General features: G+C 20.2%; 8 protein-coding genes across 8 annotated transcripts; 2 read left to right on the top strand and 6 right to left on the bottom strand.

Moving 5' to 3' along the window:
• Positions 1–1,087: 1,087 nt before the first annotated feature.
• On the bottom strand, positions 1,088–2,771 carry DDB_G0292976 (hypothetical protein; the record flags this gene model as incomplete). Its single annotated transcript, XM_629418.1, has 2 exons — positions 1,088–1,129; positions 1,305–2,771. The coding sequence occupies 2 exons, from the start codon at positions 2,769–2,771 to the stop codon at positions 1,088–1,090; spliced, it is 1,509 nt and encodes a 502-aa protein (XP_629420.1).
• Positions 2,772–4,559: 1,788 nt separating this feature from the next.
• On the top strand, positions 4,560–5,301 carry DDB_G0292944 (hypothetical protein; the record flags this gene model as incomplete). The annotated part of the gene is made up of 5 exons (XM_629417.1): positions 4,560–4,681; positions 4,718–4,730; positions 4,786–4,826; positions 5,118–5,246; positions 5,298–5,301. The coding sequence occupies 5 exons, from the start codon at positions 4,560–4,562 to the stop codon at positions 5,299–5,301; spliced, it is 309 nt and encodes a 102-aa protein (XP_629419.1).
• Positions 5,302–5,402: 101 nt separating this feature from the next.
• Positions 5,403–6,509, top strand: DDB_G0292894 (hypothetical protein; the record flags this gene model as incomplete). Its single annotated transcript, XM_629416.1, has 1 exon — positions 5,403–6,509. The coding sequence occupies one exon, from the start codon at positions 5,403–5,405 to the stop codon at positions 6,507–6,509; it is 1,107 nt and encodes a 368-aa protein (XP_629418.1).
• Positions 6,510–7,147: 638 nt separating this feature from the next.
• On the bottom strand, positions 7,148–7,650 carry DDB_G0292892 (hypothetical protein; the record flags this gene model as incomplete). Its single annotated transcript, XM_629415.1, has 2 exons — positions 7,148–7,314; positions 7,491–7,650. 2 exons carry the CDS (start codon positions 7,648–7,650, stop codon positions 7,148–7,150), a joined length of 327 nt encoding a protein of 108 aa, XP_629417.1.
• Positions 7,651–7,931: 281 nt separating this feature from the next.
• DDB_G0292890 (hypothetical protein) lies at positions 7,932–8,403 on the bottom strand (the record flags this gene model as incomplete). Its single annotated transcript, XM_629414.1, has 2 exons — positions 7,932–8,131; positions 8,238–8,403. The coding sequence occupies 2 exons, from the start codon at positions 8,401–8,403 to the stop codon at positions 7,932–7,934; spliced, it is 366 nt and encodes a 121-aa protein (XP_629416.1).
• A 1,602-nt stretch (positions 8,404–10,005) lies between these two features.
• DDB_G0292888 (hypothetical protein) lies at positions 10,006–11,042 on the bottom strand (the record flags this gene model as incomplete). The annotated part of the gene is made up of 3 exons (XM_629413.1): positions 10,006–10,328; positions 10,554–10,689; positions 10,845–11,042. The coding sequence occupies 3 exons, from the start codon at positions 11,040–11,042 to the stop codon at positions 10,006–10,008; spliced, it is 657 nt and encodes a 218-aa protein (XP_629415.1).
• A 320-nt stretch (positions 11,043–11,362) lies between these two features.
• DDB_G0292886 (hypothetical protein) lies at positions 11,363–12,981 on the bottom strand (the record flags this gene model as incomplete). Its single annotated transcript, XM_629412.1, has 2 exons — positions 11,363–12,682; positions 12,817–12,981. 2 exons carry the CDS (start codon positions 12,979–12,981, stop codon positions 11,363–11,365), a joined length of 1,485 nt encoding a protein of 494 aa, XP_629414.1.
• Positions 12,982–13,567: 586 nt separating this feature from the next.
• Positions 13,568–16,195, bottom strand: DDB_G0292884 (hypothetical protein; the record flags this gene model as incomplete). Its single annotated transcript, XM_629411.1, has 1 exon — positions 13,568–16,195. One exon carries the CDS (start codon positions 16,193–16,195, stop codon positions 13,568–13,570), a length of 2,628 nt encoding a protein of 875 aa, XP_629413.1.
• Positions 16,196–16,256: the final 61 nt, after the last annotated feature.

The following is a 16,256-nucleotide window of genomic DNA, read 5'->3' as shown; positions in this document are numbered from 1 at the left end:
AAAATAGAATTTAAAAAAAAAAAAAAAAATTCAAAAAAATGAATACAATTCATTTTTTTTATATTTCATATCATTTTGTGCGTTTTTGGGTGTTCTATTTGATGGAAAAGTTACTAAAAAATAAAATTTTTTGGTACTGGATTAGTTTTCGATATTAGATTCAAATGAATTAAAATACAAAAGAAAAAACAGAAAATGAAAATTTATTAAAAAAAAAAAAAAAAACAATGAAAATTAAAAAAAAAAAACCATTTTTAAAATTTTTTTTTTTTTTTTTATACTTTTTTTTTTTTTAAAACAAAACCCCATTTGAAAAAAATTTATTTTTAAATGATTTCTTTTTTTTAATTTTTTTTTTTTTTATTTTTTTTTTTTTTTTAAGGAAATAATTGAATGGGAGTTTAAAAAGGATCGTTATGATCCAGGATGAAATATATTTTCTAATCTTTGTATAGCTATGGAAGGTGATCAAAAAAAAGCTTTTTATTTCATTATAAGGATCAAAAGGTAAGTTTCCAAGTCAACCAACGTTTTTATAAGGTAAATAAAAATTAAATAAAAATTGGGGAAAAGTGTAAAATAAAATTTAATTTTAATTGGAAAGAGGAGAGTAAGCTTTAAAATAATAATAAAAAATATAAAGAGAATAAAAAAATTTACAAAAAATTCTTTATAATTTCATTATTGTTATTGTATTTTTTTTTCTTTTTTTTTTTTTTTTTTTTTTTTTTTTTTTTTTTTTTTTTTTTTTTTTTTTTTTTTTTTTTTCTTTTGATTAATTGAAATTGAGAATTAAATCTCTTGGGTCACCAGTATTTATTTTTTTAAAAAAATAATACATATGATAGGAAAGGAGACACAATATAAAAAAAACAATAAAAAGAGATATAAAAAAAAAAAAAAAAAAGAAAACAAAAAAATAAAAGAGAGAAAAGAAAAAGAATTTAAAAATTCAAAACCAAATTTCAAACGATATTTTTAATATATCATTCCAATTGAAGTTAAAATACCAAAATAGAATGAAAACTGAGATGTTTCTTCATTTAATTCTTCGAGGTTATCATTTTTTAAAGATATTATAATTTTTTTAAGCTTTGGTAAAATTAATATTGGTAATGATATCATTAACCTATTTTGAAGTATTGAAATAAATATTAATAATAAATAAGATCTAAATTCAGAAACAAAAAAAAAAAAAAATAAAAAAAAAAAATAAAATTAATTAATTTATGAAAATAAATAATATATATAAAAATAGAATTTTTTTGTAATATTTACAATATATAATAAAATAAAAATAAAACTTCTGAATGATTTCTATCCATAACCCCAGCCAAGGATTTATATTTTTCAGTTAAATTATATTTTATATTTTTCATATTAAACGAATGATGAGAACCTTCAATTACCAATGCTATGGGTAAAACGTAAAGAAAAAACAAATCGTTATATTCAAAAGTTTGCATTAAATATGAAAGTTTTACTAAGACCACAAAGAAAATTGGAACTGCCAATTCAGTTGTACCATAAATTCTAACCTCTAAAGGATACCCGATTATAAAAAGACATAATAGAAAAGTTATTGCCATTAAGGGGCCCATAACAATAAATCTTTCAAAACCAACTCTAAATAAAATAGTACCAATACAAAATACTGTGAATATACAATGACCTATTAAAAATTTCTTAACTATCGATTTCGTTAGATTTCTTGAGGTTAATACAATTTCACCTCTATTTTTAATATCCCTATCGATTGCCAATAATGATTGAATTCCTTGAATATTTATCGAGAATGAAAGAATTAAACAAAAATTAAAAACATCAATATAATTTGTAACTCTATATGCTAATGTACAACCATATAATATTGATGCCATTGATAAACTATATGCCCAAATATTACAACAAATTGCATATGATCTAATTATATTATTACAATTATTTAAATTATTATTATTATTATTATAATTATTATTATTATTATTATTATTATTATTATTATTGGAGCTATTATTATTATTACACCCATTATTATTATTATTACTATTATTAATAATATTATTATTATTATAATTGTTATTATTATTATTATTATTATTCCTATTATATAAATTTTTTAAACTATTTTGACTATTTGATCTTGATTGTGGTTTTCTCTTTTTTTCATTTTCTTTATATGGATACTTAGCTTTAATATTTGGAGAATTGTTTTGTGTTTTTAAAAGGTCATTATATAATATATTAATATTATTTGGTGTAATATTATTTAAATTATTACCATAGTATTTTAAGTCGTTTTTATATTTTTCATATGATTTTAATTTTTTTTCATTATTGTTTGAATTATTATTTAAAATGATAGAATTGGAGTTATTATCATTATTATTGTTATTATTATTACTATGAATTGGTTGGGTATTGGTTTTATTACTTTCGTTTGAAAATTGATTATTTGGAGTCTGTTTCGAATCACAAATTAAAGTGTTATGATTATTTGAATTTTTTTTGTTTTGAGGGTTTGATGATGATGATGATGATGACGATGATGAACTTTCGTTATTATCATTATAATCTTCATTTAATAATTGAGAACAGGATAAAATATCACCTATTTGAAATATTGATGATTTATAATTATTATTATTATTTGTAGAGTTTGTATGGTTGGTTAATTTGTTTATAATTTTATTGGTTTTATTTTTAATAAATGGTAGTATACTTTCTGACTTTATAGAAGTAACTTTTTCTATTGAGTAGTCCAATGGCATTATTTATTTATTTATTTATTTTTTTATTTATTAATTTTTTATTTTTAATTTAATTTTTAATTTTTTTTATTTAATAATTTTTTTTTTTTTTAATTTTTTATTTTTTTTTTTATTAATTATAATAATATTATTTTTATTTTTATTTTAATTTTATTTATTATTTTATTTTTATTATTTTATTTTTTTTAAATCCCTAAATTATATATATAAAAATTTTTTATTTTAAAATCCAAATTTTTTTTATTTTTAAAAAAAAAAAATAGTTTAATTAATATATTAATTATATTTGTTTAGTGTGATTATTGAAAAAAAAAAAAAATAAAAAAAAAAAAAAAAAAAAAAAAAAAAAAAAACACCACAAGTTTAAAAAATAAAAAAAAAAAAAAAAAAAAAAAAATAATAATAATAATAATATCATAAAGGATTATTGGAACTTAATTTGAGGTGGAATGTTGATGACAATCAAAAAGATAATCTAACTTTTGGGGAAAATGATACAAACATATGAAAAATTATTATATTATAAATTATTAAAAGTTATTATCATTTTTTTATTTTTATTTTTTTTTTTTTTAAAAATTTTTTTTTAAAATAAATTTGATTATAAAGGACTTTAATATATATATAGTGAAAAAAAATGAAATTTATGGAAAAAAAGTTTAAAAAAAAAAAAATAAAAATAAAAAAGGGAAAAAAAAATGGGAAATAATTTTGTAAATACATAGATTATACCATTAATTTGGTTATAATAAAAAAAATGATAAATTTGTCAAAAATTAGTTTTTTTTCATTATTTATTATAACTACATAAATTGGATTGATTTAAAAATAAAGAAAATTTAAAGATGGTGGCAAAAATACAAGTGGACTCCATGACCCACGATTTTTATTTTTATATTTATATTTATCTTTTTCTTTTCTTTTCTTTTCTTTTTTTTTTTTTTTTTTTTTTTTTTTTTTTTTTTTTTTTTTTTAAAAATCAAACCTTTTTTAATAATTATTTTTTATAATAAATAATAAGTTTAGATAAAAAGTAGATAGTAAAAATGGATAATAATAGTAATAATAATTAAAACAATAGAAAAAAATGGTTAAACTTTTTAAAAAACTTTAAAAAAAAAAAAATAAAAGCTTTTTTATTTTTTTTTTTTTTTTTTTTTTTTTTTTTTTTATTTTTTAAAAAAAAAATTGATATTATTTTGGATCATCATTTTTTAATTAAACACTTTTAAATGGTAATTTTCCCCATTTTTTTTTTTTATTCTGTTTTTTTTATTATTTTTACTTTTTTTATTTTTTATATTTTTTTATTTTTTATTTTTTATTTTTCATTTTTTAAAATCTATTTGCAATTCCTTTTTAATTGTTTTTTTTTATATGATTGGTTATAAAAAGAGATGACAAAAAAACTCATTTATGATCCACATGACATACCTGCACGAAATAATTTTTTTTTTTATAAAATTTGTATTTTTTTTTAACTTATTAAAACTAAAGTCACGTGGATTTTATAGATAATGGGTTTTTTTTTTTTATTTATTTTTTTTTTTTTTAATTATTTATTAATTTTTTGTTTTTTTATTATTATTATTTATTTTTTATTTTTAAAATATTTTTGTTATTTTATTTTACTTAGCATTTTAATATTTTTTTAAAATGATCAAATTAATATATTTATTATAGGCGTTAATTTTTTTTTGAAATCAATTAAAATTTAACAAGGACCAATTTTGGGTAGTAGTTATTAAAAAAACAGGGGTAAGATTAAATAATTTATAATAATCATATATGGGAAGGGTGTTACAAAATTATTATTATTATTATTTTTTTTTTATTTATTTTTTTTATTTTTATTTTTTTTATTATCATGATATTAATGTATTAAAAAGAGTATATTTATTATTGTTATTGTTTGTTTTTGTTTTTTTTTTTTTTTTAATATGAAGTAATATTTTTATGGTATCTTTTAATACTTTTTTTTTTTTTTTTTTTTTTTTTTTTTTAAAAAAAAAAGTTTTTTAAAAAAAAAAAGAGATTTAATAATAGTGTGTGTGTGTTAATTTTAATATATATATATATTGATATATATATATTGATTATAAATAATAAATACATATAAAAAAAAAACAACAAATAACTAATCAAAATTAAAATCATATGTGGTTTTTAATTTTGAAAATATTTACCCTCATTTTTATTACCAGTTTGGTAACTCTTTATTCAATAAAATGTTTTTTCTTAATTTTTTTTCAAATTTGTATATTGGATCGACTAGAACCAAATCTAATTGGATTTTTTTTTTTTTTTTTTTTTTTTTTTATAAATTTTTAAATAATTATTTTCGAGAATCAACCACCACAATTTTTTTTTAATTTGTTTTGTTCTTCAACTTAACCCACATTTTTCAAAAAAAGAAAAAAAAAAAAAAATAATAATAATAATCAATCGAAAGTTCCACAAAAAAATAAAGAGGGTGTAATTATAATTTTTTTTTTTTTCATTTTTTTTTTTAAATTTTATATAAAGTTAAAAAAAAAATAAAAATTTTCAATAATTACAAAAAAAAAAAAAAAATAATAATATACACATACAAATACAAATACACACACATAATCTCAAAAAAAAAAAAAGATGTTAATTATTAAAGAATCTGATGTTAAAAAATTGATATCTTTGAAAGAGGTAATTGATATAAATGAACAGGTTTTTATTAAAGAATCAAAAGAGGAAGTAGTTTGTCCAGAAAGAATAATCTTACCAGTAGAGAAAACACAGCCACAACAAGATTCAAATGAACCAATAAATAAAAAACAACTTGTTGGGAATTTATATTTTAAACCATCTTTAGTAGTGGATGAATCTGTTGGCATTAAAATTGTAGGAACCTTTGCAAACAATGCCAATAAAGGATTACCAACTGTACCAGCAACAATTATATTGAACGATATAGAGACAGGTTTGGCAAATGCAGTGATTGGTGCAACCTATATTACTGGAGCGAGAACTGCAGCTGGTAGTGCAATTTCTGTGAAATATTTAGCAACCGAATCACCCGAAACCATTTTTGTATTTGGTTCAAGTCTTCAAGCACAATTACATATCGAAATGATTTTATTATTAAAACCAACAATTAAAAAAGTTTACATTTCATCAAGATCAAAAGAAAATGTTGATAAACTAATTATCCAACTTAAAAATGAAAATAACTATAATAATGATGCTGTAGAATTCAACTATTGTGCTGCTACTGGTGCTGGTGACGATAAAGATATTATAAATCGTTATCTTTTAGAAGCAGACATTATAGTAACAGCTACATCATCAAATGAACCACTCTTTAATGGTCATGAGGTTTTATCAGAAAAACAAAGAGATTTCAAGAAAAAGCCATTGTTAATTTGTGCAGTTGGTAGTAGTAGACCAACCAATCGTGAATTAGATTCATTCACCATCTCAAATTCAAATCTAATTGTAGATGATGTAAATAGTTGTATGGTATCTGGTGAATTATTTATTCCAATTAACAAAGAAAATATTATCACTAAATCTCATATACTTGGAAAATTAAGTGATGTAGTTTCTGGTAAATACAAACAACAAACCACCACCACCACATCAAAATCTATAACCGTTTATAAATCATCAGGCACTGCAATTCAAGATGTTGCTACAGCAAATTATATTTACAAAAAAGCTTTACAAAATAATATTGGTTATAATATTAATATTAATGATTGAAATACCAATATGATAAAAGAAAAATAAAAATAAAAAAAAAATTTTAAATAAAAATAACAAATTCAATTATTTGTATTTTAAGTCTTTTAAAAATAATATTAAATAAAATACAAATAATCTATTGATGGAATCACCATCAAAAAGAAAATAAAAATAAATAAAATTAAAATTATTTTTTAAAAAAAAAAAAAAAAAAAAACATATCGGTTTAATTAAAAGATGATTGCAGATATTATTAAAAATTTTATTTATATTAATAATATTCATTTTAAATTTATATTTATATTTATATATTTAAAAATAAATTATGAGTCACTTTATTGATAAATTATTGATCTAAATTTTTTAAATATTTATTTTCTATTTATTAATATTAAATTATTATTATTATTACTATTATTATTTTTAATATTATTATTTCTATTTTTTTTTGTTTTTATCATTTACAATGACAATGATTTGTGTTGATAATATAAAAAATTAATAATTATATTATCAATAATTATAATAATAATCTTTATTTAATTTTTTTTTTTTATTTATTGTTTTTTATTTATTATTATTTTTATTATTTAATATTTATTATTATTATTAATTATTATTATTATTTATTATTTTATTTTTTTCAATAAATTATCTTAATATTTGTTGAATGGGAATTTTGGAACCAAATAGTCACAAACAAGTGGTGGACCAGATTTAACTTCATTAAGAATTGCCTTTAATTTTTCATGAATTGGGTGTGGTCCATAGAAATCAAGATCTGATTTTTTCTCGAATAATACACGATAACCCCAGTTATAACCTATTTTAAATAAAATGAAAAGTAAGAATAACCAGTTGAAATGATACGAAAATGCAGTGAGGTGTAACCACTAAAAAAAAAAAAAAAAAAAAAAAAAAAAAAAAAAAAAAAAAAAAAAAGAATGTGGATAATAAATATCTATATATATTTATCTATCTATCAATATATCTACATACCACCACTTCTATCACTAAAATTTCTACCAAATGAAATGTTTAAAACACCTGGTAATTGTTTAAGTTCTTCCATACAATCAGTTAGTCTTTTAATATCTGTATCACTTGTATCTTCTTTTATTTGCATAAAGAGAATATGTTCTAATGATTGTTCTGACATTTTTATTTTATTAATTTATTTATTTATTAAAACAGGGGAATGTTGTCCACAAGATTATGAAATAAAATAAAATAAAAAAAAAAAAAAAAAAATGAAAATGAAAAAATAAAAAAATAAAAAAATAAAAAAAAAAAAAAAAAAAAAAAAATTTAAACAAATAAAGTATTTTTTTATTTTTATAATAATCAATAAAATTTCAAGTACTTTTTTTTATTTTTTCTATTTTTTTCCTATTTTAGCTATTTTGAGATTAGTTAATAATTTTTTTTATTTAATTGATTTTATAAAACAAGTTTGTTGATTTTTGAATTTTGGGTGGAAGGATGATGTTTGTAAATTTTTGGGATGTAAAAATCTAAAATTAATATATCTATTTCATAATTTTTTAAAAATTTTTTTAATTTGGTGTGTGAGTTGTGTGTTTGGTAAACCAAAAGATCATTTTCACTTTCCAACCCAATCCTTAAAAAATAATTATAACCTAATATTATTATTATTTTTTTTTTTTTTTTTTTAGTAAGTTTTTATCTTTTTTTTTTTTTTTTTTTTTTTTTTTTTTTTTTTTTTTTTTTTGATTAATATATTACCTTTACTTCTTTCACTTAAATTCTTTTCGAAAAAACAATATACGACACCATTAATTAATGATATTTCATAAATTATTTTTTTTATTGTTTCCATTTCATCATTTTCAAATGGTTTCAACATAAAAAATACAATGTGTTCTAATGATTTATTTGATGATTCCTCCATTTTTTTTAAATTTTTTAAATTTATTGTAGTTTTAATAAAATAATAAAAAAAAAAAAAAAAAAAAGTTACCTTATTTTTATTATTATTATTATTTTTATTGTTTTTATTATTATTATAATTTTTATTATAATTTTTTTTTTTTTTGTTTTTTATTTTTATTTTTTATTTTTTAATTTTTTTTTTTTTTTCTGTGTTAAAATAAGTTGTAAGAGGGAGCCAAAGTTAACTCCTTTTTATTTATATTGGTCATCCATTTTTTTTATTTTTGTTGCGATGTTTTTATTTTATTTTTTTTTTTATTTTTTTTTTTTTATTTTTTTTTTTTTTATTTTTTTTTTTTTTTGTCTAAATAGGCTAATTTACCCCCAAAAAAAACTGTTCAACATAATTATAAAATCTTGAGATAGTTTGTTTAGATAATCTGATCTGATTGTTTGTTTTTGGCCAAATGTAATTATTAAATATACATGAAAAAGTGTGTGATATTAATGCCATTCCAGGTTCTGGATTTACTATTGTAATTTTCACTAGTTGTAAGTTATTAACTTTTATAAAGAATCTAACTCAGATGAGACCTCCCTTAAAGCTAACACAACAATCATTTGTAAATATTAAAATTGAAAAAAAAATATTTATATTCATTTTTCACCTCACCATCGGTATGGTTTGGAAATAATTCTCCCTCAGTGTATTAAATAAATTCAAATTTTTGGTGAAACCATAAATTTTTTTTTTTTTTTTTTTTTAAAAAAAAATAAAAAAAAAGTATTATTAATAATTAATATAACCATTTTTTAAAAAAAAAAAATAATAATAAATAAATTATTATAATTATTATTTTAAAATATGGAAAGAAATTAACATACCAGAGTCACTATTCCACTCCAATTGTTCATTTGAATTTGAAGGGTTTTTTTCTTTTTAACGTTTTGACACAATAATTTTCAATTCTACCATAAATAATATTTACAAATTCATCAGAATATTTATTAAAACCCCTATTATATATAGTGTGTGTAAGATATGCGTTTTTTTTTTTTTAAAAAAAAAAAAAAAAAAAAAAAAAAAAAAAAAAAAAAATTTTAATTATGTTAATATATTATATAACCACAAACAACACTTACTTTTTTGACAAATTCGTTATTGTCCAAACTGTTAAAAATTGATTTTTTATTAAAACAACATTCTTTATTTGATAATAGATTTTTAATTAGTAAACCATTTTCAATTCCATTTATAGGTTCTACTTTTAGAGTCGATTCAAAATTATTATTTGTAATTTAAATTCAGTTGGTGGGTTAATTTATTTGGGATAATCACTAAAATTTTTTTTTTCTTTTTTTTTAATATATATTATATTAATATATTATATATTATATATATATTTTATATTATATATATATTTTATATCATATATTATATTATATTATATGTATGTATGATTATGTGTAATATATATATATATATAAACAAATATATAAAGTATATATATAAATTTACATTCTCATATTATTTTTTTTTTTTTTTAGACAAAACAGGCTTATAGTTTAAACTATTTCAACATAATCGAAATTTATTACTATTATAAAATCTTAAGATAATTTAATTAGATAATCTATATATTAAATCTGATCTGATAGTTTGTTTTTGGCCAAATGTAATTATATTAGAGTCATGAATAATTGTGTGATCAAATATCAATGCCATTCCTCGTTTGGGTTCAACTCTTGTAATTTCCTCTAATTGTAAGTTATTATCTTTTTTAAAGAATCTAAATTCACCTCCTTTAAAGTCAACACCACAATCATTTGTAAATATTAAAATTGAAAAAAATGACATTTTATTTTCATTTTTCACCTCACCATCGGTATGGTTTGGAAACAATTCCCCTTCATTATATCTAATAAATCTAAATTTTGGTGAAACTATAAATTTTTTTTTTTTTTTTTTTAGAAAAATAGAATTATTAATAATTAATATTAAAAAGCATATAAAAAAAAAATTATAATAATAATTACAATAATTATAATAATTACAATAATTATAATAATAATAATTATAATAATTATAATTATAATAATAATAATAATAATTATAATTATAATAATAATAATAATAATTATAAATTAGGGAAAGAAAATAAAACATACCAGAGTCAATATTCCACTCCAATTGTTCATTTGAATTTGAAGGGTTTTTTCTTTTTAATTTTTTGACACAACAATTTTCAATTCTACCATAAATAATATTTGCAAAATCTTCAGAATTTTTATGAATTCTCAACCCCTATTATATATATAGTAGTGAATGTATGTTTGTGTTTGTGTTAAAAATATAAAAATAAAAATAAAAAATAAAGAAAATAAAAATAAATTTTAATTTTATTTTATTAATATATTATTAAATGTAACTACTAATTATTAACTACAAACTACACTTACATGTTTGACAAATTCGTTATTGTCCAAACTGTTAAAAATTGAGTTTTGTATTAAACTACATTCTTCATGAGATAATAGATTCTTAATTAGTAAACCATTTTCAATTCCATTTATAGGTTCTACTTCTAAAGATGTCGATTCGAAATTATTATTTGTAAATTTAAATTCAGTTAGTGGGGTTGATTTATTTTGAATCATTTCTAAATTTTTTTTTTTTTTTTTTTTATATTAACATATAAGTATAGTATACTATTATATTTAAAAAAAAAACAAAAAAAAAAAAAAAAGAAAATTACATTTTTATATTATTTTTTTCTTTTTTATTTTCAATCTTTAAACCAAAAAAAAAAAAAAAAAAAAAAAAAAAATAGTTCTTTGAAAAAAAAAATATGAAAAAAAAAAAAATAAAAATTTTCTTTGTGAGTATAGATATCCACTCCATAATTTTTTATTTTTAGAAATCTAAAAAAATCTTTTTTTTTTTTATTTTATTTTATTTTTTTTTTTTTTTATATAAATTAAATTAATAATGATTGAATTTCTTTAATTAATTGTGAAATTTTTAATTCTTTTGAATTTAAATATTTATTAAAATCAAAATCTAAAGTTTTTAAAATTTCAACAAGATCATCATTACAATATATTAATGTACCTAATGCCATTAATAATCTAAATGATATTTCAGGGTCTTCATTTGAAAAATCAGATTCCGATAAAATATGTTCAATTGCACCTAATAATGAAATTGCTTGTTCTTGATGATTTGAATTATCAATAGATAAATGAATTGATAAATTATAAGCCAATGTACTAACTGCTCTCTTTAAAATTTTATCCATACTATGTAATGCATCAATAGTAGATTCAATAACAATATTTAAATTATCATTATTATTATCATTACCATTACCATTAAATAAATAATTTATACCAGATTTTGAAAAAAAACAATTATTTATAACTCTAAAACTTAATAATTCTGATGGTTTTGATAATTTTTTAGATTGAATTTTTAATAGAATATTAGAAATAATTGGGTTACTTTGATTTGTGTAGTATTGGTTACTTTGATTCTTTAATAATAGCATTCTTAATATTTCTAATAATGGGAATTGGTGGTCGTCAGAGAATGTCGATAATAAGCCATCGAAATATTTCAATGTTTCAATTGAAATTGGTGTATCCACATCGACCGATTTCATAATTTGTTTCAATTGATTAGATTCTTTTTCATATTGGGTAATTAATAATTGCTCATTTTCTTTACCTTTAAATTCTTTATTAGCAAATTCTTTTAATTTATTAAACACTGCTTCAACATCACTCTTTTCAAATAACACTGATTTACTATTTAATATTAATTGTATCTTATTTGAATTTTTATAATGTCTATGTGTTATATTAGATTTTGGATGATTTTCAACTTTATTATTATTATTAATTATTGTAGTTGTAGTATTTGTAGTTGTAGTGGTAGTAGTATTTGTAGTTGTAGCTGTAGTTGGTAATTGTTGTTGTTGTTGTTGATTTACAGGACCCATTGTATTACCCCAACCTTGTTGACTAAAAAAGTTATTAATCATTGGTTGTAACATTGCACCAAATGGTGTGCTCATAACTTCATTTGGTAAGTCTACAATATGTGATGGTATGCCGACACCTAATAAGAAATTACTACATTCATTTGTGAAATGATTACAATTATTCTCAAGTAAATGATATTTATCCATTCTAAATCTATCTGTTTGTCCACTTAAAAATTCTTCAAATAATTCTTTTGGTATTTCAGTTTCACCTAATTCTAAAATTTCAAATGGTTGACCATGTGGAGTTTGAAACTATTAAAAAAAAAAAACCAAAAAAAAAAAAAAAAAAAAAAAAAAAAAAAAACAAACAACAACACCGAATTAGAATACACGTTGTATAAAATAAAATAAAATAAAATAAAATAAAATTTTGAAAGTGTACTTACAGGTATATCTCTTAAAATACCACCACCAAAATACCATTCTGTTCCATAAACAACTATTGATGTATGATAAATTGCATCTATTCGTCGACCTAATAAAGGTAATGAGAACGTTTTTGCCATACCTCTTGATAGATCATAAACATGTAATTGAACTTTTTGACTCATTCTTTTATATATGTATATAAATATATTTATATATTTTTATTATGTAATATTTTTTTTTTTTTTTTTTTTTGAAAAATTAAATTAAATTTGGAGGTTTCACAAACCAAAATTAAATTAAATATAAAAAAAAAAAACTTTTTTTTTTTTTTTATTTTTTTTCATTTTTTTTATTTACACCTAATCTTTGCATAAAATAAAATTCAATTATGACTCACATACAAAATAAATTTTATTGTGTTTTAAAGTTTGTTTTGATTTTTTTTTTTTTTTTTTTTTTTTTTTCGAAACAAGTAACATTAAAAATAATAATAAAGATCAAATAAATAAAGATTTTTATTATTTTTATTATTTTTAATTTTTTTTATTCAAGATAAAATTATTTAAAAAAAAAAAAAAAAAAAAATAGGCATTAATTAATAAATATATAATATAAATAAATAATTAATTTATTATTTTATTAAAAAAAAATAGGGATAGAGAAACTTATGGTACTCTTTTTCCCATTTTATAAAATAAAAAAAATAATAAAAATATCTCATATTTTCATTATTTATTTTTATTTTTATTTTTATTTTTATTTATATTTTTAAAAAGATGTAATCATTCTAACTCCACCCAAATCACCAATATTTAAAATTGTATTTTCTTTTAGACACGCAATAAACATGAAATTTTTGGGTACCTTTAATAAAATTGATAATTTTTCAACTGTTGAGGGTGAAAAGTTTGCAAAAACTCTAATATAATCAATTCTAATCTTTGGATAACAACCATCTAAAAATTGAACATGTTGAGAGAATGAGTCATCAACATCATCATGTGTTTCACGTACTATATTATGATGATGATGATGATGATGGTGGTGGTGATTGTGGTGGTTATGGTGATGATGATGATTATGATGATGACCATCTTGGTTATGATGATCATTATGTTCAATACCATTTTGCTTAATTTCATTATTTGATTGTTCTATTATTTGCTGTTGTGGTTGTTGTTGTTGTAATAATGATGATGATTCATTTGGTGGTGATTGAACATTTTGATGATTATTTTGATGATTACCATTAATATTTTCTTCATCTTGACCATCATAACAATGTATAATTTTAACCCAATTAGTTTGTTCATTATCACGAATATAAAGAATCGCTTTATTTAAATAAGCAGTATCATCTTTTGAAGCAAAGAAAACTATTGGTTGTGAATTAATATTTTTAATTTGATTACCTATTGATTTTGCAGCCTTTGCACGTAATGGAGCTGACCACCAAATTACAATTTGACTAAAGAATAAAACCATCTTTAACAAACGGGCACGTGTAAACATTACCATGATAATGAAAATTGTGACCATGAAATAAATACCAAAGTAGAAAACAATGTAATGATCCTTATAGATATTTGCAATTAGTCCCAATATAACCGACGCGGAAGCAAAGAAAACTCCTAACCAGGGTGCTTTAATTTCTCTCTTCAATGATGATCTCTTGTATTTCAATAGCATGTTACCCACTGCAAACAATAGCATTACCCCCAAGAAACTTACCGCGTAAACACCCTCCAATGTTGATAGAGCGCCTTGAACAATCGCATAAAGTGATGAACAAATTAAAAAGAATAATACTATAATCCAATGAGTGGTTTTCCTACATGAATTGATATCGATTAAGAATTGGGGTAAACAACGATCCAAACTCATTCTTCTAACCAATCCCACAAAGCCGACATAACTCGTTAAAACCGAACCTGACAAAACTAAAACTGCATCCACTATAATCCAAATATGAAACCATTGGCCAAATATCTCGTTTGCAACCGTTGCCAATACGTACCCCTTTGCATTGACTATGGTGCATGTATCGAGGAAACAAAGACTTAACACGCTAATTAATGGATTGAAAAACGTTACAATTGCCCACATGTTTCTCAAAGTTTTTGGAAACACTCCTTTGTCTTGCTGTTCGATAAAGTTTGATGACGTTTCAAATCCTGTCACACCCAACATTGCTGAGCCAAACCCAAAGTAGATACAATATGCGAAATTCTGTCCCCAATAAAATTGCTGTTCACATTGTAGTGTCCCATCGGGGTCGGGTGGATTAACGTCATTCCAATTGCCAACCAATACACTCCAATCATGTTTATAAAAAAAAATACCAAATCCGCCAAATACCAATATCAACAATGTCACCATATGAATTGAGAATATAATGAATGCAACCACTGCACTCTCGGTTATGCCAATCAATGACAGCAATGCGAAAAATCCCAATAGCCCAATAGTCGCCCAAAACACATCCAATTCCTGCCACAGGTTTTGTAAATAATTCATTGCTGTTGACGCGCTAACCACTGCCGTAGCGACATAACTTATCATCGTCAATGCTGCTGCCACCGATGCGATTTGCTTACTTGTTGTGTTTAATAAAACATTATACGCACCTCCATTTAGTGGTAATGCACATCCAACTTCACCATACACCTTTCTAAATAAATATAAAACTATACAAACTATCAAAAGTGAGATAGGCGCATATTTACCCGCACTTAATGTGCAACTACTCGCAGTATAGAATATACTTGAAGTGATATCATTACCACATATTGCTGTTGAAAATAATTGACCAATCTTATGTTCACCTGATCCACCAACTTTTTTAATCTTTGTTAATGGTGTACCTGATAAATCCATCTTTTCATTTGTTGTACCAATCAATATATCACTATTACCACTACCAATGCTACCAACACTTTGTATTGGACTATTCTCTAAACTATTTTGATTTTTATTCTTTTTATTATTGCTACTATTATTATTATTATTATTGCTATTATTATCATCACTTCCATTACCTATACTACCACTATTACCTTTATGTGGACTAAAAATCATTGGACTATTATTATTATTATTATTATTATTATTATTATTATTATTATTATTATTATTATTATTATTATTATTATTATTATTATTATTATTATTATTTTGATTATGTTGACTTTGATTACTGGTATTACTACCATTAACACCACCACCACCATTTAATCCGTTATAAGAAGAATAGTAACTATTATCGCTATTACTTTCAAATTCATCAACCATTCCACTTATATCTAATGTTGATGAATGACCCTGTCCTGGATACATAAAACTATATGGATCTTTTGACTCTCCAAGTAATGGATCTTTTTCTGGTGACCTCCCCATCTTTTTTTTTTTTTTCTCTTTCTTTGTTTTTTTATTTGTATTATTATTATTATTATTATTT

The sequence above is a fragment of the Dictyostelium discoideum genome (genome assembly GCF_000004695.1).
Source record: "Dictyostelium discoideum AX4 chromosome 6 chromosome, whole genome shotgun sequence".
NCBI lineage: Eukaryota > Evosea > Eumycetozoa > Dictyosteliales > Dictyosteliaceae > Dictyostelium > Dictyostelium discoideum.
Note: the sequence above shows the minus strand (reverse complement) of the source record. Positions and strands in the feature narration are given on the sequence as shown.